The 26,442-nt window shown below is 43.6% G+C and overlaps 1 protein-coding gene across 3 annotated transcripts in view; it reads left to right on the top strand.

Moving 5' to 3' along the window:
- Nucleotides 1-26,442, top strand: part of Mcub (mitochondrial calcium uniporter dominant negative subunit beta) — a 70,795-nt gene that overhangs the window by 29,795 nt on the left and 14,558 nt on the right. For 2 of the 3 annotated variants that reach the window (NM_001398673.1, XM_087620749.1), the window contains 2 exon segments: nt 18,524-18,599; nt 20,141-20,311. In NM_001398673.1, coding sequence (NP_001385602.1) covers nt 18,524-18,599; nt 20,141-20,311 — 247 coding nt within the window. 3 annotated transcript variants of the gene reach the window in all.

Here is a 26,442-nt window from a genome sequence, read left to right as displayed (position 1 = left end):
GGGCTGGCTTACAGGTTCAGAGGTTCAGTCCATTATCATCAAGGTGGGAACATGGCAGCATCCAGGCAGGCATGGTGCACGCAGAGCTGAGAGTTCTACATCTTCATCTGAAAGACCAGGGAGTGGCACTGTTGGGAGGTGTAGCCTTGTTGGAGTAGGCATGCCGCTGTGGGTGTGGGCTATAAGACCTTCATCCTGGCTGCCTGGAAGTCAGTCTTCCACTAGCAGCCTTCAGATGAAGATGTAGAACTCTCAGAAAGAAAAGAAAGAAAATCTGTACTAATTCTACCACATAGAAAATTCTGGGCTAGATTAGGCTACATAATGCTGTGTCTTAAAAGAACCAAATAACAAGAGCAAAACATGCCATGCACACACGTGTATACACACACACACACACACACACACACACACACACAGGAATAAAAAAAGCAAAAGCATACCAAAGTTAAAAGTATAAAATTACATTTTATGTTTTTATTCTTCTGAGAAAGCAGGAACACGAAACAAAGTTGCAAATGATAAATCACATCTCTGATACAGCTGGATCTTAAAATTGCCCCAAATTTAGAGGTGATCCTAACTGAAGAAGATTTATTCTATTAATGGTGGTGTTGATATGATGATTTAGAGTTATTTGTTTGGTTTGTTTGTTTGGTTTTTTTTTTTTTTGGTTTGTTTGTTTTTGAAACAGGATCTTATGTAGCCCAGACTGTGTTTGTGTAGCTGTGTATGCTGGTCTGAAATTCCTGATCCTCCTGCATCTACCTCCCGAGTGCTGTGATTACAAGGTTGAGCCACCATGCTCACCAATGCCTTGTAGTTAACAAAGGCTTCTCCTCCAGGTCCTTAAGAATTCTATCCAGGTGGCTGGAGAGTTGACTCAGTGGTTAAGGGCACTGTCTGCTCTTCCAGAGGTCCTGAGTTCAATTCCCAGCAACCACGTGGTGGCTCATAACCATCTGAAATGGGATCTGATGCCCTCTTCTGTGTGTCTGAAGACAGCTACAGTGTACTCATATAAATAAAATAAATCTTTAAAAAAAAAGAATTCTATCCAGTTGAGGAAAGTTCATTCCAATTTTATGAGTCATGAGACCACAACTTGGAGAGACTGGATGATTTGCTTAGAAAGCAAAACCTTAACGTCTTCTAGCTGTAAACCTATGTAAATATACCAGATTAGATGGTTTTTTCTTTGTTTTTCCACAAATATTAATAGATTGAATTGTGTAGGGAGGAAAAATGGGACTAACGGGAAAGCTTGTGAAGTTATGATTGTCAGGAGTTCTAGACACGGTGGTGCACACCCGCAACCCCAATTCTTGGGCGGTGGAGACAGGAAGATCAAGAGTTCAAGGCCAGCCTCTGCTACACAATGTCTTTGAGGCTAGCTTGGGCTACATAAGACCTTATCCCCAAACAACAACAATTTAAAAACGAAAAGAATACTTAATTCCACAGCTATTCTAAATTACACAGTTGCCTGGAGTCTGGGTGATTCAGAGAGTTTCTGTGACTCATTTTCTCTCTAGCACCTGCTAATGTGAGAAAAGTACTTAATGTCGTCATTGTAACGTGCCACGGGGACGTGCTAGAAGGCAGAGGAGATAGAGGCTATGTAGCATTTTAAATGCTTAGAAGAAAAGGTACATGGTTTTAAATTATCACTATAGAATTACAGAAGGGACACAGCCCACGACAGTAGCTGTACACAGAAGAAATAAAGTGAATTTTATCCCCCGGGATTTTACATTATGGGAAAGTAAAGGGAAAAGCTAATTAAACACAGAATGGTCTTTTTGTACTTGTTCTTGCTTAATGACAAGTCACAAAACAATAATGTCCCCATCAGAGTTACTACTCAGCGATGGTTCGATCCCAGTGAAATGACACTAAAGAATAGATTTGTTACCTCTGGTGGCTGACCCGTGGGAATAATGAACATAAGTTACTGTTTGGCTTCTCTGGGTTTTATGACATCAGTGAATATATGTGTGTTTTTCAGTCACAGAAGGAATTTGTGCTTGTTGTGAAAAGAGAAATATATAGACTACAGTGTTAGAAAGCGAAGACAAGTTTGTTCATATTTCTCATCTTTTCTCTTATGCTGTGGCCAACTTGTAAGCTATGTTTCTAATCTGATCAAAAGCATTTACAGAAGAATAGAAAACTCGGTGTTTTATTTGTGATAAAATATGTAAAAATGTATTGATAATATTTTTTTCCTGCTTGGATGTGGCATTAAGTAATGAAAAAGGAGATTTCCATTTAGAATAATTTTAGACCAAAAGTAAGCACAAGTTTGGATTCTCCATTTCTCTCCCTGTGTTTTCCACCAGTGGCCTGTCTGTCACGTGTGTCTGATGTGGATCCCTCTAGCAAGGCTTCGGTTCCTAAGCCTCCCCAAACAGTGCCATCAACTGCAGACTAGATGTTCAGATGCCTGAGTCTAGAGGGGGCATTTTTATTCAAACTGCCACCCATCACAAACTGTGTCACACAAGGTTAGAACTCCCTGAACGCTTGCCTTAGGTAGTGGAGCTCAGTAAATGATCTGGGAGAACAAGAGAGAGGATTCAGGGTGAGGAGTTTTGCAAAGTTTGATTTTCCCATTGCATATGATCTTTCTCGGATGCATTGGTCCATAGTACCAAAACTCACAAGAGGTTGAACCTTAATACTCTCCTGTTCTTACATTCATAAAGAACATTGGCATTTCTGTTGGCTATGTCTGCCATCTGAGAGAATGGCTGTCCCAAATGAAGCTCATAGTCTAAAGCTGACAGTTACAGCCCCCTTCTTAGATTGCCATTCCCAGCTGGAATTACATGCTGTCAATCAGGGCCCAGAAGTGTTAAATAGAAAATTCCAGGAATAAGCAATTTATAAATTTTACATCACAAGCCATTTGAGTAGCATTGGTATCTTATAGTTCTTATTCATCCCAAGTTTTTTTCTAGAAATCATATATATATATATATGTACATATATATATATATAAATTTGTGGAGAGGGAGAATTTACTAGAAAAATTTCTATTATTTTCCAATGACTGTGAGTGTACTACTTTCTGGATGGCTATATAAGGCTTAATAAAAAGAAATTTATGATATTTAATATTTAAAAATTCATGTTTAGGAATCGTGGCTCTCTGTAAGGTGATGTGTCCATTCCCACCCCACCCTTCCCCCACCTGCCTCTCTCTGTATTGAGACTGGATTTCACTATGTAGTCCTTGAACTGGCTTTTGGAGACCAGGCTAACTTCAAATTCACAGAGATCCATGCCTTTGCCTCCCAAGGGCTGGGATTAAAGGTGTGCGCCTCCATGCCGGGAAGTCTTGGAGAACTGAAGAGATGGCTTGACTTGACTCTTTACCCAATGCTGAGCTTAGGACTATAAGCCTTATGCTCACCCAGCCAGTACTTTAACAACTGAGCTGCCTCCCTAGCCCTGTGTGCAGCTGCTTAAAAGCAACAACAACAACAACAACATATTTGGGGCCATGAGATGGCTCAGCGTGTAAAAAGACACTTGTGCAAATCTGAGTTCAATCTCCAAATGCCACAGTGGAAAGAGAGAACCAACTCCTGAAAGTTGTCCTCCAACCTCCCATGCATCACACACACACACACACACACACACACACACATGTATACCTTTTCCACACATAGTAGTAAAGAAGCTTTGAGAAACTGGTTTCATTCTCTGCTTGGGTTCTGGATGCAGAACACAAGGATGAAGTAGGCCAGCCAGTGGCAGAAGCATTTCTCCGTGGAAATTTAGTGTCTGTTATTCCTTACTATTTCTGAACCTTTCATTCAATGCTACCTACCACTCTCAGAAGCTGTTTGAAAATTTGACCTGAGACATACTTCAGAGGTAGAGCATCTGTCTAGCTGTATGTGGCCCCAGGGCTTGCTCTCTCTCTCTCTCTCTCTCTCTCTCTCTCTCTCTCTCTCTCTGTGTGTGTGTGTGTGTGTGTGTGTGTGTGTGTGTAGCATGGGAGGTTGGAGGACTACTTTCAGGAGTAGATTCATGATAGATGTAGGGTCCCAATATAGCCAATGCTGGCCTCGAACTTACTATGTAGCCAAGGGTGGCCTTGAGTTCATGGTCTTCTGCCTCCAAATTTTAAAACTGAACTGAATGTTTCCAATGTTCCATAGAGGAGGCAGACATTAGGAAGCAGCCCTGTCTATGAGTGTTTCTCCAGTAGACACCCTGTTGCATGTCTTTTCAATTGGCTGGTGCTTGCTAACCCCTGAGACCAATCTGTCATGAATCCGAAAGCTCGAACTTGTGGGAAATGACCAAGGTTGCTGAGTCATCTTCTCGAGTGGGGCATTAGCTGCAAGAACCCAGGCCCTTTCACTAAAGAGTCTCTGAGAATTTAGTGTGCAGAGCAAATATTGTAGAATTTAAGCTCACACCCAGATTTATAAGTTTTTTTCATATGTGTGGGTATTTTGCTTCTGTGTACGTCTGTGCATCATATACGTGCCTTATGCCTTCAACAATCAAAAGAGGACATTGGATTCCTGGAATCATAGATGGTTATAAATTGCAGTGTTGGTTCTGGGAATCAAACCTGGGTCCTCTGAGGCACCATGCACAGGTCTAAGCCAGATGGGGTCCCAGCTCTGAGAGCTGAAGTGGACACAAGCCTAAGTCATCCTTAACCCAGAAGCTATCTCTAACTGACAACTGCTCACAGAGACAAAGTTAGTTTTCTCTAACAGTCTCTCTGGGTTCCAATCTCTCTAACCTCACTTAAGGGCAGGCTCCATAGTGCCCAGCAGTAAATGAGAAACACAAAAGGAACTCAGTGGTACTTTTAGGGATTCTTTGTCTCCTAGTGCCTTGGCTGGACATTTTCCTTTAGCTTCCGTATCTTTTGCTTCTATACTATGGTTTACTATTTTGTGTTTTTATGAGATTTCTGTGTGTGTCTCTGAATCTATATGAGTTTCTTGGTCTTTTCCTTTGACTCTGTTTTTTTCTGTTTATTTTGTCCTATTCCGTTTTTTGTTTTTTCTTGTTACCCATTTATTTCTTTTTCTTCTTTTTTTAAAGATTTATTTATTTATTATATATAAGTACACTGTTGCTGTTTTCAAACACACCAGAAGAGGGCATCAGATCTTATTACAGATGGTTGTGAGGCACTTTGTGGTTGCTGGGATTTGAACTCAGGACCTCTGGAAGAGCAGTCAGTGCTCTTAACCACTGAGCCATCTCTCCAGCCCACCCATTTATTTTCTAATGAGAGGCAGAAAGGGTGTGGATTTGGATGGAAGGAGAAGGGAGGATCTGGAAGGAACAGGAAGAAAGGAAACGTTGATCAGGATATATGGTATGAAAAAAAACTATTTTCAAACAAAACAAAACCCAACCTGGGTCCTTTGAAAGAGCAACGGGTGCTCTCCAGCCCTGTGACAGATTTTTTTTTCTTTGTCGGCCTCTAAACAGTATAATTTACATGGCATTCAATGAAGACACTGACATTTTGATATACTCAAGGGGCCTTGGAATCAGAGTTCCTTCCCTACCCTGGACTATCAAGGGATCAATGGGACACACCTTTAAATGGCCACTCTGATTCGATTTCATGAATATTAACTTGGATCTTAATGCCAGATATTTCCTTAGGAGATGACATTTGTGATAAATGACATCATATCATTTCCCCAACAGGTGCTAGAAATCAGTTCATCTGTTGGAACCTACTCATGGTCAAATGAGGTGTCGAGTGTTGACCAAACTCATCTGTAAGCTGAAGTCAAAGAAATAGCCCAAGTAGAAAAGGGTGGATGTTGTTGTCCCCCCCTGTTGAGTGAAGGCAGAGTTTACAGTTGAGTATGTATGGCAGAAGTATGTATTACAGGTTTAATGTTAATTATCTGTGTCTCCAAGGAGAACACTATTTTTAAGGAAGCCCGGGCAGTTGTCACGCAAGATCCTACTGGACACATGAAAGTGTAACAATGGCTGTTATGCTGAGATTAAAACCAGCTGGCTTCTTCTATCATAAAGCACATTTCGGCAGGGATATTTGTTAAACCTTGAAGGGTAGGTGAAGAGGCAGGGGAGTTAGTATGTGAAAAATATCAGTGATCCATGTGGAGGCACTGGGTGATTGCTGTGAGATTCTTTGACTAGAGGTAGTGAAATCAAGTATGTAGAGGCTTGCTGCCCCTTTTCCTGTCTCTCTCACTCTCACTCCCTCAGGCTGGGGTTTTCTGGCATATCCCCCCCTTGAAAATTCATATACTATATTCTGATCATGGTTTCCCCTCCCCTCTGAATCTTCCTTTGGAGGCCAATCAGGCTCCAACTTCTTCCTCAGTCTCTAAAGTTCTAGGACTGAGCTGTGAGCCCGCGTGTCGGGCAATACTTGCAGTCCTAATGGCTGCCATTATTTCTAAATTTAACCCTTTTGATTTTTAATAAATTTCCTAGAATGTATCCTTAAATCCGAATCCTTTAGGTTTTCTCTGACCGAGAGGAGATAAGCAGTGTTGACTGTCACTACTTGAAAGCATCTCGGAAGGAATGACAAGTCCTAGATATTTCCATGGAGAAGGAACGGACCAATCTTGGTGATTACTTGAGTAGATGATGTGCTTGGGGAGGACTTAGAGCTCTGCTTTTACTGCAGGACATGAATCGCTTTCCCTTGTGGGGCTGTAGCATTTTCAGAATCACGTTTAAATAGCTGTGATGCCACATTGTAAACTTGTCTTTCACTTAATAGACATTTTTTTTAGGTACTTCTCATTAGGTAGGCCTGGGTGAAATCAAGCCTGCATCCTCCTGCCTCAGCATCCCAAGTATGGGGATTGCGGGTACATCACAAATAATTGTACGTGTGTTCACATGTGCCAGGCATGGCTCGAGATGCTAGAGTAGAAGTGGCAAAAGCCAGAGGCATAATCTTTGCTTCTTGGAAGCTTTAGTGGGGAGAGATCAATAAGAGAAGAAACACATAGATAATCAATTTAATATCAGCTTGAGGCAAGTAGGGAGATGTGACATAGGAGGAGGCAGGGACAGAATCAGGTAATCAGGGATGTCTTGGCCTGCATGGACCAGATAATCTTGGTTGGTGCCCGCGACCACTCTTCAGTAATGACAGGAGCCAGTGGTTCAAAGATTCAATGGAAAGACCTTCCTCCCGAGGGAACAGAAAGCATAGAGTCCCCAAGCAGGAATGGATCATATTTATGAATGCATATGGGTCAGGTGGTGGTGGTGCATGTCCTTAATCGTAGTCCTCGGGAGGCAGAGGCAGGTGGATCTCTGTGAGTTTAAGGCCAGCCCAGTTTCCAGAGCGAGTTCTAGAACAGTCAAGGCTAAACCCGAGAATCCCAGTCTCAAAACAAACAAACAAACCAACAACAAAAAAACCCAAAAGAAAGCAAATAAACAATCAAGAATGCACATAAGGAATTCATGAGGAAGCCCGGGTGCTGGCCAAGGTTGGTGGTACTCGATTGTTAATCTAGCAGTTGGGAGATGAGGCAGACAAAGTTAGGAGTTCAAGATCTTCTTGGCCATATCATGAATTTGAGGCCATCCTGGGCTACGTAAAAACCCATCTCAACAAACAAACAAAGAAAAAAGAGAAAAAGGAAATAAGAGAAGAAAAGGCAAACCAGCTGCTTTGAGGGCACAGAGTAAGGGAAGGAGCTAGAGAAGAGGACGAAGTCCAGGGGCCAGGGAGAACACCAGGATCTCGGTTTGATTTGAAACGGGATGTTGGGTGTTTAGCAAAGGATAACAAGGTCTGATGCTCATTTATTTGATGATCAAATTAACTACTCAACAGAGAGTAGGTTGCAGAGGATAAAACACAAAGCCAAGAAACCAGTAGGGGAGTAGTCAGGGGAGGTGGTATTGGCTTGAATCTGAGCAAACAGAAGACGTAAGACTGTGTTAAGTTGGACTTTGGGTTTGAAGCACAGACTCTAGCCCTGGGTGCATGAATACACGCTTGAGAGAGAAAAGAGAGTAGTGAAGAGCTGTGATCTGCCCAGTGGATGCTGACGCCACTTACAGAGGTGAGCACTGGAGGTTAGGGTTGCCTTGGGAGGGAAAATCATTTGTGCCTTCTTTTTTAAGGTAGGGTCTCCCTATGTTTCCTAGACTGGCTTTGAACTCAAAGCTCTCATCTTCCCTCAGCATCCCAAGTGGTGGAATTGCAGCCCTGTATCCCATGCTTGACTCCTAAAAGGACTCTTTGAGGGAGAAGGAGTTGGGTCCAGAAAGGTTAATAAGGACTTGGGCGCACAGACCCAAAGAGTGAAACCTGGGCTTTAGTCTGGGCAGTCTGGCCCTGTAGGTTTTACCCAACTGTTTGGCTCCATGGTTAGGGTTATAATAAAGGAATACAAAGCAGGATGGCATCTAAACAGAAGCAGATGAGGGTGAGGTAGTGTGAATGCATGAGGGGAACAGTTGAACCTTCTTGCTAGAGAAAAATTACCTGTGGCCCTGTTAGGTAGGCCCTAGAGAAACTCCGAGCATTTTTCCTTCTTGACCTCACTAAGTCAAAATCCAGTCTGCCTGGAGAACATTTTTTATTAACATGCATTAGCTATATAAATTGATGAGATTTACTGTGATATCTGAGAATGTTTGCAATGTTGGACTTCTCTGTAGCCTAGGCTGTTCACTGGAAATTTGATTTGCCGACTGACTATGGCTTCCTGTTTTTATGTAATCAGGATAGCAGAGAATGTCGTAGACATCTTTCCTTTCTGGGGGCTACTTTCGGTCAGATGACAGAGTTGTGACTGTAGAGTCATGTCATGTGTCCCCCACCCCCACCCCCCAGTTCCTGTCCTGGCGCTCACTTGTTACTGGAGAGTTCCTGAGCCTGCCCAGAAGGCATGTAGAATGCCCTTGAGTTCTTGACGTGATAGTTTATTCTCTTCTCCGCTTTTCTGCCTCCATATTCAGTCTCTGGATGGAGGTCAGTGATGGAGAGCTAAGCACCGAGATGGGTTGCAGAGGAAGCCGTGGGAGTGGTTTCCACTCAGCAGGTCCCTGAGTGTACGCCTGTCTGTGAGCTCGGAGTGACGTAATTTTTAACAGCACCACACACAACACAAGCCCTGGGTTTGCAGTTACTGAAACAAATACATTTTTAACTTAAGATCCCTACCTATTAGGATGCTGGGAACCCAACAATTCCACAACTATCACATGTCTTCTATCTTCCTATCCTAGTACTGGGGAGTGAGAAAGGAGTGTGAAATTCCTACCATGTACTATAGCTAATTTTCACTCACAAAATAAGTTATGTAACAGCATGCAAATGGGCGGCCACAGCATATATATCACACATGGTAACACACAGTGAACAGCATTCACTTTGTATGCACCAGGACAAACAGACTGGGTAAGGAAGGAGAGGAAGCAGCCTTGAGGGGCGTGTGCCCATTGCCTGTGGTATCTCCTTCACAAGCCTGTATTTCTGTGCCTTGCTTTGGGGTATGGGATTGGACCCCGGAAACAGTCTGAAGGTGCCAGCTGACTGTGTTAGACTTTGCCTGGGAGGGGGAAGGGCACGGTAAGGAATAGCTGCCAGAGACCTGTTCTCCCTTTGTTATTTAATCAGATTAAAAGGAATGCTCTAAGCTTTTCTTCTCTGGGGGTTGCTTTCAATTAGGTGATTTATTTCTCAGAGGTACAAGATAACCCTTTCCCCTTGTGACATCTGTCTGGTTCTCCATCCTTTACTTGGTATAGTAGTAGCCCAGAGGTCAACCATCACAAGAAGGGCTTCTGAAGGTGGACTGGTGGTATTCTGTGGTATAATGTCGAACGGCTTGGCTGGGTGGGTCTATCTCAGTGTCTCCTGTGAGACTGGATGATGGTGAAGGATTCGGTTGTCTAAAGGGTCACAGTTAGCCGGAAGACTCAGTTACTCATAGGGGCCTCTCCACTGGTGACTTGACTCACTTCCTAATGGAGCTGCTGGGAGTGCGAGCCTAGAGACAAAGCTGGAGATCCAGCGCCTTCTATGACCCAATCCCTGCAGGCACAGGCTACCTCTTTCTGCCACATGATGCTGGGCCACCAGGGTCATCCCTGATTGGATGTGAGAGGTTGGTACCCTAGTGTGAACTCTAGGAGATGCAGAGGACAGTCTAGAAGCCAATTCCTTGACAACTCTGACCAGTAATCACTTTAGGGAGTATTCAGTGTTCCTTGATAAAGTGTCGATACAAGTCTTAGAACTCTTCTTCTTTAGGACTTGGCTAATGAAGCGATACACAATTAAAACTAAATTGCCAATAAATAGCAGCTTCTAAAACTAAGTTAGTTATGTACAGTGGTGTTGTTCTCAGCCGCTCATTTAACTAAGCTCCTTTTAACCTAACACCACTTAACACCCCTCCTGTTACCTATGAACCATACAAGGGGGCTGAGTTCTGCAGGCTGCTCCTGTCATTTGAGATATTATCTAAGAGTCAACTGCTTATTCCTAAGCATATTAATTATATTTGTTAATGTAGTCATGTGTTTGAAACAGTACTACATGTAAAAGAAAGGAACACAAGAGTCATATATATCTATATCTATATTAAATTGAATACATCAGAATTTGATTAATTATGAGTTATCAAAATGTTTTTGCATTAAATTTGGGCAAACCAGCAGTGAAGGATCCAAACCAAAAATCACAAAAATCTAAAACAAACAAACTGATCCCCCAGAAGTCCAAGATCTCAACTCTGCACTTGGGAGACAGAGGCAGGGGGATCTCTGTGAGTTCAAGGAAAGCCTGGTCTACAGAGCGAGTTCCAGGACAAGGCAGGGTTAGGCAGAGAAACCCTGTCTCAAAACAAGTAAATAAACAAAGTAACAAATAACGACAGCAACAAAAAGATCTCAAATAGAAACCAGAGAATCCAGATGGTGCATTATAGATATGCCCGTGCCATTCATGTTGGATGTGATAACGGTTACTACGTAGCCGCTTTAGACATGGCTAATTTGATGGCATTGACTGGTGTCAATGGGCTGCAAACAAAAGATTGCTTCTCAAAGAAGACTTTAGACTTACAACAAAATATCAGATGGGTATTTATGTGTTTTTGACTCAAAGCATTTATGGTGTTTGTATTTCATGTTTCCTTTGACTAACTAATAAAAGCAAGAGGCCCTTGGAAATTTGTAGTGAACCTTTAGGCTCCTGAGGATGGTGTGGGGATCTCCGAGCCATTGTCCTAGAGGAATCAAACCGGAAGGATGGGCAGGGGAAATCTAGGCAGTGATCAGGACTTCCCTCAGGTCCGCATGCCTATTCTGCCTGGGTAGGAACAAGTCCGGACAATCCTTCTAAGCTACCTACCTCATTAACTGCTTAATTACACTCTTCAACTGAGACTGGAAGAGGCTGTTGTGATTTATTTAGTAAAGCCAGGGTTCTTGGTAGACGTCTCGGCACCCTGCTTGCTCTCTGTCCTTTATTAGCCCCTCAAAATTTTACCTCCTTAAACTGAGCCTTAAATCTTACTAAACTCGAAACTTAATTGAAATATAGCAAGGTTCCATAGTGAGTTCCCGTCGTTGAAAGGAGCACTGGTCTCTGGCCAGGCATGGTGGTGCGTCTCTTTAATCTCGGAGCTGGGAGGCAGAAGGCAGTGGATCCCTGTGGAGTCAACCCATGGACTCCCAAGCCAGTGAGGGCTGCTTGAGGCCATGCCTCAGAAAACAATCACTCCCACCCCACAAAGGTGCTCTTTTTGGCCTGTGATAGATTGAAATTAAATCAGTTATGTTTTCTCTCCACCCTCCTCATGCCCATCAGTTCTCTTCTCTGCATCTCCTCATTGTGAGCATCTGCTTCTGGGGGTAGGGGTGGGGATGGGGTGCGGATGGGGTGCAGTGGCAGGGATCCTCCTCTTGATAATTTCCCTCTACCTTTTAAGGATCTATACAGTGAGGCCACCTTAGTCAGAGACTTTCCCCCTCCCACAACTGTTGCGTATATAACCTGAGCACCACTTAGCAATTACTTAAGTTTTCACTTTTTTAAACTTCCGAGGTCATTGCTGTCTTGCCTGCCCAGAGGGCTCTGACATCCAGAAGACAATGTCAGTGTGGGGACCTGACAGCCAGCCCTAACCTGATGGTACTGTGTTTTGCCTGCCCAGAAATGAACCTTTTTTTTTTTCAGTCATTAGAGTGCTCAGACCTGGGTAGTAATTTACACAGGACCCTGTGATGTCGAAAGAGACTTAATATGGAGTCAGACATAATCCCTTAAGGGACAGTTTGCTCTGGAATGCTGGAGATCCTAGTGGCCTGCAGGTAAGAGAGGGTAATGGGCTGTGAGATACTAACAGCTGCCTTGTTTCTGTAGAACTTGCCTATCGCCATGGGAAAGGGATGACGTGGTCTTTCTATCACTATTCTGTGGGAAAGTCAGGATCATCTAGGAAGTAAAATGATTTCCCTGCTGAGCTGTGGCTCCATGGACAGCTGTAGTGCTCACCTTTCTGAGGTCCACCTTAAAACCTCACCTTAGACCTCTCTGCACGACATTGTGTTTCTGCAAGACATTATGCTGCCTGATGTCTTTCTGCTAGCAGTAAGAATAAATTCACCATCCCAAGAGTACACAGGGTTGGACCTATGGCTCCAGCCATATATGTAACAGAGGATGGCCTTGTTGGACATCAGTGGGAGGAGAGGCCCTTGGTCCTGTCAAAGGCCATGCCCCAGTGTAGGGGAATGCCAGGTCGGGGAGGCAGGAGGGAGTGGGTGGGTTGAGGAGCTCCCTCATAGAAGCAAGGGGAGGGGGGATAGGATAGGGGGTTTATGGATGGGAAACCAGGAAAGGGGATAACATTTAAAATGTAAATAAAAAATGCAATAAAAGAAAAAATTAAAAACAACAACAACAAAACTGAATAAATTCACTTAATCTAAATTTGAATCGAGTCTAAGTCTTTGGTCCTTCCCAATAGATGTGAACCACAACCTTTTCACGTTTACTTAGCAGCCTGAGTTGGGGTGGTTAACGGCTGTCAGTTGGCATAGTTTGGCTTCAGCGATCCACCTTAAAACAACAACACAACCGTCTGTTCTATGTTGAAGTAGACTTCACATCTATTGCTTTTAGCCCTTTTCCTCCCAAAAACCTCTTGGATGCCAGTGGGCCTACGAGACCGTCTTGCCGGAGCTGCCTTTTGTTACACTGTTTTTCTTCAGAAGCCACTTAGTGAGCTCTCCATTCCTCTGTCATTCTTTCTCCATCTTCCTTGAAGGTCAGAGTTCAGGTCAGGGCTGTCTTCATCAGGCGTCAGGCATGGTGGCCTGGTAAATGGCAGGGGCAGGGGCTGATATGCCAAAATATTTTGATAATGAAATTATAATACAGACAATAAGGTAGAAGCTTCAAAACGAGAAGCAAAAGGGTATGGATATAGACCTGAACATATGCACTACATTTTAGGAAAAGATCCAAATCGAAATATAAAATTGTAAGTTCAGAGCAGAGATGACAGATATACATATCATATATATTCAAAGTGTAAATTTCACAAGTCCCAATTATAGTCTTTTACGTTTATTTCAACAGGTTTTATTTCAAAATCTTACCTTAAAATATTTTATAAGGAAGTTTCAAAAGGAATTAGTTGTATCATTAAATGTGTCTGTGGTGACAGAAACACGAAGCATTTAGGTGCTGGTTTGCAGGACTTGAATGGAGCTGTGGCTGTGCGGTTCCCTGGGGTTCTCTGCCTCCGAGTATCTCAGACAACCAGGCATCAAAGCGTTGAAGATGACGGAGCCAGCACCATCCAGTCAGACCTCTGAGTGTCAACTCCCTTCTTCCAGATCACTGTTGACAGTGAGTGCCCTGTCCCCATCTTGATCCCACAGGAAGCTCTCCTTCCTCAGTCGTTCCTTCCTGACGCCTTACTACGCTTTGGTCTTTTATTTCGCGCACATTCACGATGCAAGGATTCGTATCCCAACCCAACTATCAGGAGCCATGGGAGAGGAGAGTTCCGGTCTAGCTCTCGCTCCCTGACCCGATTTAGCTGAGTCTTGCAGAGCAACGTTCGCACTGGAGCTGGGCAGTTTTGTAGAAAGGTTAATGGACTTTTGCGATGAAGCCAGAGCAAGAAAGAGATCAGAAACATTCCAGAAGCTTCCTTGTGCCCATTCTGACGTGTAGCTCTTCTCCTGCCTTCCCTCATTATACAGTACTTTCCCGTTTGGTTGTTTTAATTAAGTGGAATCTTACTGAATGCAATATTTTATATTTGTTTTTGTTACTTCACATCACACTGCTATATTAGTATACAATATATAAATATATATTATTATATATAAATATATAATATATAAATAAAATGTATCATGATTTATTCATTGTACTAATGATGACTTGTGTAATCTCTAGTCTTTATCGCTCATGAAAAGCGATATTACATAAAGTAACACTTAGCCACATCACATATAGGATATGTATATATGTGTGTGTATTATCACATGTATGTATTTTATATCTGTCATTTGAGCACATTCACAATGATCTCTTTTTTTGGCTTATGCTCAGGGGTGTAGCATTGTTGGGCTTAGGGTTTTGTATATTTAGAGGGATATTGCTAGCTTTCCCAAAAGGTAGTTTATAGTCTCCCTGGCAGCATGTAGAATTATGATTTGAACATAACCTTAGGCTCAGTCAGATCCCTGTGCCTGGAATCTCAATGGCCCACTTTGGAGCAGATGTCTGCCCAGTTACAGAGAGGTAACCGGCAGTCACGTGACATAGACATGCTTTAGGGAGGCCTAGCATCCATTAGTTGAAAGCACAGAGCGTCTTAGAAAATACGGGAGTGTAGGAGCTGGGCAGCTCCTCAGAAGGTCCCAGATATGTATTTGCAGCTTAGACAGAGGCTCCAGATTGGAGAAGCTTCCTCAGGACAACAGCACAGCAGTGCAGTTGGGACCATGTGAGCAGGGAGACCCTGCTGACTTCACTGTCTGTGAAGATTGAGGACAGGTTATTTCTCATGGACAAGAAAGGGCATCTGAAAGTGAGGCTGAGAAGGTGTGACAAGACTAAGGAAATGTGGAATTACGGGAGACAGGAAAGTTTCGAGGGGGAAGGGTGTGGAGGAAACTCGGCTAAGGCTTCTGCAAAGCCAGTGATAACTAAGTTTTCAGTTGATTTACCGAGGAAGAACTCGGAGCCTTCTGGGAGTGATTTCTGGAAAGTGAAAGGCTGCAAGCCAGGTAGCCATGGGTAAGGGATGTGGGAAGGGTGAGGGGAGAGGGGTAGTCAGTGCAACCAGGCTTCTCATGGCAAGGAGGAAGGCGGGCACGGGCAGAAAGCAGTCAGAGGACAGGAGAAACTCAACCACACTTTATCCACCCGTGGGAAACTATAATTGAAAAACCATTTAGGGCAGCGAAGTCTTTGGGTGGGAGGAGGAACTGGGATTCTAACCAAGTTTCGGTGAAATATATTGCATCTGAAGGACCCAGAAAGATGTCTGCCACTGCAAGAACAAAGCAGGCAAGAAGGTTAGCTAGATGGCAAGAGTTCTGAAGACTGGCGAGTCACTCAGCGCGTAGTAATTGCTTAGTATATAAGACACTAAAACTGTTGTCCAGATGACGTTAGATGTACGGACACTATTCAGGGTGGTTTTTTATTAGTTCTCTGTGTATTCATGTCTACAATGAAGGGATCTGTTATCTCCAGGTTTACCACACAGGGTGCGTATTGGTTTGGAGTTATGTGATGGCTAAAGAAACCTGGAAACACTATATAACTCTTCTTTGTTTCCCAATATGGAATTAACTCGTTCACTGTGCAAAGAGTCTTTATGCACATCTGCTGTATTTAAAAGTTGTGGCTAACTTTGTGTACTGATTTGAATGAATGGGTGTGTCTATACAAAGAGTATTTGAATGCTAGAATACATGTATGCAGTCTCTGAACTTTATAAACAGAGAAAAATACCTTGTTTGAGACAGTAGATGATATTTCTACTCATTTCAATGTGTATAAGTTATTGGTTTTACAAAAATATCAAGTCTATATTTTGATTCTGTGACTGGCGGACTTGTGGGTGTGGTGAGGGCAAATTACAGCACGCACGCTGAGACTTGCGTCACAGGCAGCTTCGCACAGCACGGTAATTAGAGCATCCTCCAAAGGCCTCTCTCGGAAGCCTGCTGTTTCCACTTTCCCAGACTAGCAGCTCACTGTTGCCTTTCGACCAAGAAGCTTAAATATAAACTGCTTTTCTGGCCCTCATCGATTTCCAAATGATGCCAGCTCCCGGTGGGTCCGCTCATCGCAGATGTCTCTTCTCCTTGTAGGAAAGCTCTGGTTCTGCTTTCCAGTGGCAGCATTTCATCCTTGTATGTCAGCTGGAGCTAGGCAAGGGTCTAAATGATGTTTTTGTGCATTTTACTGAACAGGTCTTTCCCATCGTGTACATGTGCAACCCATCCATCTACCTGCCCACACATACCCCATAGTAGAACAGTATGTAAAGTTTTAAATCACTTATGCATATATGTATTAAACTCTTGCACCTTCCTGTTACTGTTTTGAGATCGGGTTCTACTCTGTATAGCATTGAACTCCCTGCTCAAGGGGCTGGCAGGTTGACAAGTTGGTTAAGAGCACCATTCTCTCAGAGGACCTGGGTTCAACTCCAAGCATCCAAGCCATTCAACCCCAACTTACAACTGCCTGTGACTTCAGGTCCAAGGGATCCCATGCCCTTGTCTGGCTTCTGTGGATACTAGGCACGCATGTATTACATAGACGTATAAGCAAGCAAAATATGCATGAACAGAAATAAAAATAAGTAAATCTAAAGGAGAATGTTTAAGAAGTCAGGGTTCCGGGGCTGGAGAGATGGCTCAGCGGTTAAGAGTATTGGCTGCTCTTCCAGAGGTCCTGAGTTCAAATCCCAGCAACCACATGGTGGCTCACAACCATCTGTAATGGGATCTGATGCCCTCTTCTGGTGTGTCTGAAGAAGTCAGGGTTCCTGCATGTGCGTGCACACACACACACACACACACACACACACACACACACACACACCGGTGCATTCAGGGCCGATAGGATTGAGGTGTTTCCTTTAGACCTCAATGTCGTTAGCTCTGCACAGACTCTGCCACAGAATCAGCCTCAGGAGAAGATCATGACGTTTTAGAGAGTCAGACAGTGCACAAGCTCGGTCAGTAATTGTGAATGCTGGGGCGGGGCATGTGGGGTTCAGAGTGGCGGGGCTTTTGACAGGAAGCTGTTCTTCCTTGGGTTTGTGCACAGGGAGAAGTGTTTGAATCATAAAGCAGTTTTAAAGAACTATTTGACTGAAACCTCATATTTCTGCAATGTGTATGTTTTTCTCAATTTTCATCTCATTCCAGTAAAAGTAATAGCATTATAACATTCATTAGACCAGCACGGAAAACTACGATATGGCTTATCAATTGAGGTATATCCATTTTAGGAGATCAAAGCCAGGCATAGTGGTGTGTGGCTTTAATCCCAGCACTTGAGAATCAGAGGCAGATGGATCTCTATGAGTTCGAAGACAGCCTCACCTACAAAGGGAGTTCCAGGACAGTATGGGCTGTAGAAAGAGACCCTGTATCAAAGCAGACAAACAAACAAACAAACAAACAAAAATTTACAATTTTTCTTCTGGGACTTGATAATAGGTTATAGTTTGAGAAATAAAATTCAAGTAAACGGCCTTACATTAGTGTGGCATAAGATGTTCGGTAGAACTTGTCGCCTGTGATATGTTTAACACCTGGTGTCTTAGTCACTGCTCTACTGCTGTGAAGAGACACCGTGACTTACACAAGAACTTATAAAAGCAAGTGTTTCACTGGGAGCCTGCTTACAGTTTTGTAAATTTAGTCCACAGTCACCATGGTGAGCAGTGGCGGCAGGCAGACAGGCAGGCAGGCAGGCAGGGCACTGGAGCAGCAGCTGAGAGCTTACATCTGATCTGTAAGATGACACAGAGAGACTGGGTCTGGCATGGGCTTTTTCTTTGTGAACTCAGGAGATACCCCTGCCTCTGCCTCTTTTTTTTGTTTGTTTTTTTTCGGAGCTGGGGACCGAACCCACGGCCTTGCGCTTCCTAGGCAAGCGCTCTACCACTGAGCTAAATCCCCAACCCCTGGCATGGGCTTTTTAAACCTCAAACTCAAACTCTATCCCCAATGACACCCATCCTCCAACAAGGCCACACCTCTTCCAACAAGGCCACACCCCCTCCAACAAGGCCACACCTCCTAATCCCTTTTAAACAATTCTATTAACTGCACACCAAGCATTTATCTACAAGCCTATGGGGGCCATTCTCATTCAAACCACCACACCCAGCATGCGTAGGGTGCACACACAGAAGTTCACATTTCACCATGCCTGTCCTTTGAGCTGACAAAGAATCTCCCGGCATTTGGCTTTCCCATTTGCTTTTTAAAGAGACAATCTTTCTTACAGGTTTCAGGTATGAAACTCTATGGAAATCCAGAATACCACCAAGCACTCCATTATGGAACTGTGACGTCACAGGACGGTAAGGTTTTCCTTTTATCTTTTCTTTGGTTTATGACTTGCTTACTTGTTTCCATTCTTCCAAATACAGTGGGCGATGCAGTCTTGAGCTGAGCAGACTCTGCCCGTCCCACCTCAGCTGCTGGTGGTGTTTGGTTTCTTGCCCTTCTATCAGGATCCCATCTCCAGTGATGCCTTTCGGCAAACTTTATCCAATAACCAGAGAAACTGAAGATACGCCAGATAAAGATGAGTCAGTTTCTGCCCTAAAGATCTTTGCCTGGGAAGACTTTGAGCAGTTGATGATGATGCTGGGAAGTCAGTACAAGCTGCCGTGGGATGGCAGGCCTGCGGTGCATACAGTGACAAACGTTAGCACAGTGCAGACACCATATCATACAAATCTTACAGGAATTCCAAGATGTATGGATTCCATGTATAAGCAGAAACATTCCTTTATTACTTTCTAAAGGGGGTGGGAGGGCAATGCCTCTCCCAGTCACCATGGGCTATCAATCAAAAAGCCCAGGGCTGGGCACAAGTTACTTCTTTTTGAATTGTTGGTCAGTACTGTGCCTAGGACACACACACCCGACACACACATCCTCTAGAACTTGATGTTAAGACCCCACTGCTGGAGACAACCACATACTTGGAACATAAAGAAATTAATCTGGGATACACACACTGGAAGCTTCATCTCTACCGACTGGCTTTCATAATGCTAGAAGGTTCTGTTTATAGACAGGAGAGAGCAAACTTTTTGACAGTCTCACTCATTTGTATAGTAACACAAGCTATAGTAACACAGCCTGGCAGTCAATGCCCGGTGGCACTCGAGTGGCATGAATGTTATGGGAGTTGCCGTAGCTCACTTTTGGATTGAGTGTAAAACCCACTCCATGGCCCATGACCTACCCTGTCATTTTGGGTTTTTTTGTTTTATTTTTTTGTTATCATTTTGCTTTGAGACAAGGTCTCACTATGTATTGGCTGTCCCTCTATAGATAGGCTGGCTTAGAATTCATAACGATCCAACATGCCTCTTCCTCCCCAGGACCAGGATTAAGGGTCTGCTCCACCATGCCCAGCAGTGGTGGGTTTTTTAAAAGAAAAAAGGGGCACATTAAATTGGGGACTGAGGGGTGCACGGTGGAGGGGAGAGGGACAATTGGAGGGAACGGTGGGTGAGTTTGATCTGAACACAATACATGCACATACAAAATGCTCGCTAAAACACATAAATTACTGAAGTTTACATTATTTCATTTAAATATTTATTTTATGTGTATATATGCTCGCCCGAATGTATGTACATGTACCACATGCATGCGGGAGCACATGGAAACCATAACAGTCATTGGATCCCCTGGAACCGAGGCTATAGACCATGTGAGCTTCACGAGGGTGCTGGGAACCAGACCTGGGTCCTCTGCAGAAGCGATCAGTATTTTTAACCACTGAGCCATCTCTCAGGTCCTGGTAAATTCTCGCATTTTAAAGTTTTAAGGCTTCATGTTTATGTTTTACTGTTTTTTGGTTTTTTTTTTTTTGTCTTAACAGAAATAACAGTTAATTACAGACATGGTCTTCCCTTTGTAACCCTCACCCTGCCATCCAGAAAGGAACGCTGCCAGTTCGTGGTGAAGCCAATGCTGTCGACAGTAGGCTCGTTCCTTCAGGATTTACAGAATGAAGATAAAGGCATCAAAACCGCAGCCATGGTCACGGCAGGTGTGTATCCGTGCATCTTCTTTCTCCTCGGCTCTTTCCTTTCATAGAGAGAATTGCATTGTATAATAAATGATGTAATCTGTCATAGTATATACATTATATAATTCATTATATAATCAATTATACACCCATTGCAGACTCCTTTTATCTTGCATACCAGTACTATTAAAATAATAGGTCAAAGCCAGCACAGTGGTGTGTGCTTATGAGGCTGAGGCGGGAAGATCGAGAGTTCAAAGCCAGTCTGGGCTATGTAGCAAGAAAGTATCTCAACATTCAATTAAGAAAACAAAAAGAATGTCCCAACTCCTAAATAAAAGAAGATGAAATAAGTTTGGTTCTGATTTCAGTTATTTATTTTATAAACAGTCAGAGACTCTTTCCTATGAGAAAATTTTAGTAGAATGGCATTAGTGTGTACTTTTCTGCAAAATTTGAATAATTGGGAATAAGGTGTATTTTGTACAATTAAAGTAGCCAGTAGAAAAATGCATAAAGTAAATTAATATAGTGTGTTATAGAGCAATTACACTCAGGGACGTTTCCATAGAATTAGTCCTTAGGAAAATATACATTTTAATATTAGAAGTGGGAGCTAATCATTTATGTATTTAAGTATATGATATGGGCTTTATATATTCTCATTGCATGAAATAGTTTTAGACCAACTGCCCCTAAAATTAAGAAAGGAATTATTTTTATCAGTTCAATATTCAAAGGTCACTGGTACATAAACATCAATAAATTATCATTCTTTTTATGTATTAAAAGTTCCGTGGAAGCTTATTTAAGTTAATGATTACTGTTGTCGTTTTGAAAAGGAAATAAACACGACTGGGAGAATGAGTCAGCAAGACAAGTGGGGTTCCAACACCCCCTCCTTAGCAGCAGTCAGGTCCCTGTAACTCCATCTCTAGGGCATCTATCGCCCTCTCCTGGCCATGACTGGCATTGCATTCATGTGCACAAACCCACACACGCACACATAATTAAAAATAAAAAGGCTAAACAAGAAAAGCAAACATCTTTTTCCCTAACCGAGTTAAGAACAAATTAAGGGATAGATACAGATGTTGTAAACATAGAGGTGAAAGAATCTACTCGTCCACCAAATATTTGTTGAGCATCTAACATACATCAGGCCTTGTAGATAGATGCTAGGGACCTAGCAAAGAGTCGCAGAGACAAAAACTCCTGCTCTTAGTAGAACTTACATTTTTAGGAGGAAAAATAAACGAGATAAAGTAATAATTAGGCAGAATGTTTATTAGTAAAACTTAATGGAGAAAATAGAGTAAGGACCACGGGATTGTGATGGCTGAGTCTGTATGTCAGGGCTGAGAAAAGGTCTAGACAAGAAGAGAAGAACATGAAGAAGACGAGGGACACCAGGAGGAGATAAGGGGGCCTGGAGGGATGAGGGGACCTGGGGGAGATGAGAGGGACTTTGCAGTTCCCAGGAACTCCGGATGCAGAGGCCTTCCATTGGCCGTAGCCTCCCAAAGGAGGCAGCAAGGGCTGGAGGAGGAACTCTCAGAGGTGAGGAGAGCAGGTTGGAACAGGCTAGGTTCTTGTAAGGACAGAAAGGTGAGCTTCTTCCCACCCGTGGCCACAATGGCTTTCCAGATAACTGAGCCACAGAAGCACTGGGAATCCAAGGCTTTCCTGTCTGTCCTGGGAACCGGTGACAGACAGATGCACAGACATGCAGAGCTCAGACGGGGTCAAAACAAGCAGTGCCTTCGCATAACCGCCCAGTAAATGAGTGAAGAAAGGTGGGCAGGGTGGATGGGTAAAAATGGCTGACGTTTCCCCAAATAACTTTAGTAACTTAGAAAACACAGCACAGGGAAGACAGAAACGCAGCAATTTTTTTTTTTTCCTAAGGAAATGGGACTGTGAGTTGAGTTGAAAATACTTTACCGAAGTTTTTAGTTGAAGTTATCTAAATGTGCTTCTTTTTAAACGACACTTGGGGTGTCGGATTAAAAAAGTCATTGTGTTGCTGGTTTTTTTGTTTGTTTGTTTGTTTGTTTGATGGCTTGTTTGGTGTTTTTAAGAAAATAGGGGGGTTGGGGATTTAGCTCAGTGGTAGAGCGCTTGCCTAGGAAGCGCAAGGCCCTGGGTTCGGTCCCCAGCTCCGAAAAAAAAGAACCAAAAAAAGAAAAAAAGAAAAAAAAAAAAAGAAAATAGGGCACAGGTGGAACTTACCTGTGTTTAGTTTGCACTTGAAAAGTGTGACCTGAACCAGCCATAGATCTGCCCAGTTTGGTTTTTTTGTTTTTGTTTTTGCCAATTCGTGGGAACATGGTCTCACCCAACTGTACAGGAGCCCAAACAGCCAGATTCTAGCAACAGAGGCAGCTGCAGACTTGACTAACTGCCTCCTGGAACGGTAGAGCCACAGAGCCAGCCAAGAGGCAGCCCGCCAGGTTCTTCTCCACTGTGAGAGCAGCCTTCGCTGGGCACACTGGTTACTGTCGCTGAAACAGCTTTGGCTGAATATATGAGCAGACACCTGGGCAGGAGGAAATACACTTCCAGAACTTTCCTAGAGTATATTTCACTCTATAATTACGTGTGGGCTGTTCTGGAGAACAGAGAGAACTCCCTGCCCAGCACTAGTTTCCCACGCACTGCCCAATGAGTTTGCTTTCTTAACACCTGGCCTACATTAAAGCCACACTGTGGGTTTTGGTTTTTAAGTAGGCTGTACAGGACACAGTGCAAAGCACGTTGAGGTTAAAACTTTCCAGGAGACTTCCTTCTCCCCTGATGATCCCCACACACCTGAAGCATTCCTAAGTGCTAACCTGAAATGCAGTGTGGGGCGGGGGCGAGGGGGGGAAGGGGACTGGAAAATATGTATATGTGTGTGCATATATGTGTATGTGATATACATGAGATATATATGTATGCGTGCGCTTGAAAAAGCACCAAGTCTTGGGACAAGTTTCTACGAATACTGCAAAGCCAGACAGCAACTGGGAAATGCCTGCTGGGCCTAGAGCTAATAGTCCTGTCGTGATGAGAAGTCAGAAACTGTGACTTTACTTTGAACCGCATTGGCTATCGAGCAATGGAATGGTGCCAGTAGTGAGGGAAATGGAGCTAAGTCAAAGTTTAGTGAACATTCAAGAATATGAACATCTTGTTCTGGCTTTGTTCCTGGTGGGTTAAGGGTGAGGAGGTCTGAGAGACACAGAGATCAGACTGAGACCCCTACCCCACGTTTCTAGAACCTTGACCTTCCGAGTAAGAATTCAGAGATGAGACAAGGTTAGGGATTAGGAAATTTTATTTAAGAAGGACACACTCAGGAGGGTTGGTGGACTTCCCAAGAGAGTTACACATTGTGGCCTTCAGACAACATCTGGGGAATGTGGTACAAAGGTTTAATCCTGGAGGGGATTTAACGAGGAATGTTTTGTCATGTCTGGATGCAGAGGGGACGTTCGGTCATGGCACCTGCAGTTGAAGCTATTTTCCTTTTAATGATAAGTCCACGTTTGATGGCTATTGGTTCTATATTTAGAGGCTGTGTGGTGGGGTTGGGGATTTAGCTCAGTGGTAGAGCTCTTGCCTAGCAAGTGCAAGGCCCTGGGTTCGGCCCTCAGCTCCGGAAAAAAAAAAAAAAAAGATGCCGTGTGGTTTATGGCCCCAAAGTTTTTGTCTTAAAGCGATTTCTTCTTATTGTTTTATTTAAACCCCTTCTTGTGTCCTGACCAGTCCAAATTTCAGTTTTGCCTACAGCTGTTGACTGACTTTATTTCCTATCCTCTCGAATAGCTCTTGTAGTTCAATCTTTTATCTCTGGGACATTTGAAAATGCTATTAAATTCTCTTCTTGGTCTCTATTTGTTCTCGTAAGTCATATGAATGCAATTTAATTTTTAGATGTAGTCACATCTATTTTTTCTCTCTCCACCCAATCTCCTTGTGCCTTTGCCTTCTTTTCCGTGCTAAAAAGGAGCTGTGAGCCCGTGTGGTTGACACTTTTAGGTGCTATTGGGATACTGAGGCTTGTTTCGTTTAAGTCAAGGTCTCATTGTGTGGCCTTCAGATGCCCTGGGGACTCACTGTATGGACCAGGTTTGCCTTGAACTCACAGATCTGCCTGCTTCTGCCTCCTGGCTGCTGGGATGAATTGTGTGTGCCGCCATGCCCAGTTTGTGCTATTAAGTTTTGAACGAACACCAATAAGTCACCTCCAATAATTAAAAACAAGAAAATTTGAATGCTACTGCCTGGGGCTGGAGAGATGGCTCATTGGTTAAAAACATTGATTGCTTTTCTAGGTCCTGAGTTCAAGTCCCAGCAACCACATGGTGGCTCACAACCATCTGTAATGGGATCTGATGCCCTCTTCTGGTGTGTCTGAAGACACTGACAGTGTATTTATAATTTAAAAAAAAAGTCACTGCCTGCATATCTGTCTGTCTATCTATATCTATCCCTGTCTGTCTGTCTGTCTATCTACCTATCTATGGCTCTCTTTCTATATATATTTATGTATATTTATATATGCCATGGCCTTGGCTGTAAGCAGCAGTAATGAACTTTAGCTAATCAGGAGAGTGTGTTCTTTGAGTGGAAGTGGTAGAAATCCAGGCTCAGGGAGAGGCAAAAGCAGACTGGATGAGCCCAGGTTTGCCTTCTGGGCTCCACTACTAACACCTGGTTCCAAATGCCATCTCAGGTTATAAGAGCATATCATAAGTGACTCAAGACTAAAGAAGAATGAAGACAGAGTCAATACTGCATGGATATGATTTATCGGTGCACTTGTATGCACACTAATGTTATGGGTAGCATCCCAATGGGGATTCCTCCAGATGTAGTGGTGTAGCACCTGAAAAGCAGGAGAATCAGGAGTTCAAGGTCATCTTTTGCTACATTATAAGTTTGAGGGTAGATCACAAATATGAAACCTTGTGCTGGTTAGAAATTATTATCATCATCATCATCATCATCATCATCATCATCATCATCACTGCCAATTTGATGCATGAATGAGGAATTGTCAGTTGAAGAATTGCTGTCATATTGGCCGGTGGGCGTGCAGTTTGAATTAAGAATGTCCCCTCTCCCAGGTTCATACATTTGAATGACTGAGCCCTAACTAATGGAACCATTTGGGAAGGATTAGGAGGTGTGGCCTTGTGTGTCATTGGGGGTGGGTTTTCAGGTTTCCAAAGTCCACGCTAAGTCCAGTGTCTCTCCGCTTGGAACTTGTGAATCAGATACGAGTTCTCAGCTGCTGTTCCAGAGCCCTGCCTGCTTGCAAACCACCCACTCCCTACCCTGATGATCATGGACTCACCCCCTGAACCTGTAAGCAAGTCTCCATGCTTTCTTCTAAATGTTTCCTTGGTCACAGTATCTCCTCCCCGCAATAGGACAGTAACTAAGACAGAATATCTGTGGACATTTTCTCCATTCACAATTGGTGTGGAAGGGCCCAGCCCACTATAAATGCTGTCCCAGCCACGTGGTTCTGGATTGTACCAGGAAGTAAAGGGAAGAAGCCATGGAGAACCAACCAGCAGGCAGTGCTCCTCTGCGGTCTTTGCTTCCATGCCTGTCTTGAGGTCACCTCTCAGCTTCCCTCAGTGATGACCTACATGCCAAATGAACTCTTTCCTCCAAAAGTTGGTTTTGGTCCGGTGGTTTTCACAGCAATTGGAGCACAACTAGTACACGCCGTATCTCAAAGAATGAAAAGAAAAGGAAACAGAAAAGGAGAACAATTTCACAGTAAGTCCAAAGCAAAGGACTTGCACGGCAGTGCCCCCTAAGTGATTTCATGATTTCACCTACACCGGAGCAGGCCTGGTTTCTCTCGGGCAAATCTCAAGAATGCCAGGCACATTCCTGGCTCTGATCACGGCCAGGGCTCAGGCCCCGGCAGTTAGTTCACCTTCCAGGCTGGTGATGGTTTTCTCTGCTTGAGGTACACTGTGCAACAATGTGGGGAAGCAGAGCAGGCCTGCTAAGGACCATCCTGAAGACCGCAGCTCAAGTGAGTGCAAAGTCAGCCTAGATACTGTTGCCTCCACGGGCGTGGTCTTCCTGTGCAATCCCCGCCTCCCTGAATCTTTGCAGAGCATCCTAACCACAGACATTGGTCT

This window comes from Rattus norvegicus, chromosome 2 (genome assembly GCF_021556685.1).
Source record: "Rattus norvegicus strain SHRSP/BbbUtx chromosome 2, alternate assembly SHRSP_T2T, whole genome shotgun sequence".
NCBI classification, from domain to species: Eukaryota; Metazoa; Chordata; class Mammalia; order Rodentia; family Muridae; genus Rattus; species Rattus norvegicus.
Note: the sequence above shows the minus strand (reverse complement) of the source record. Positions and strands in the feature narration are given on the sequence as shown.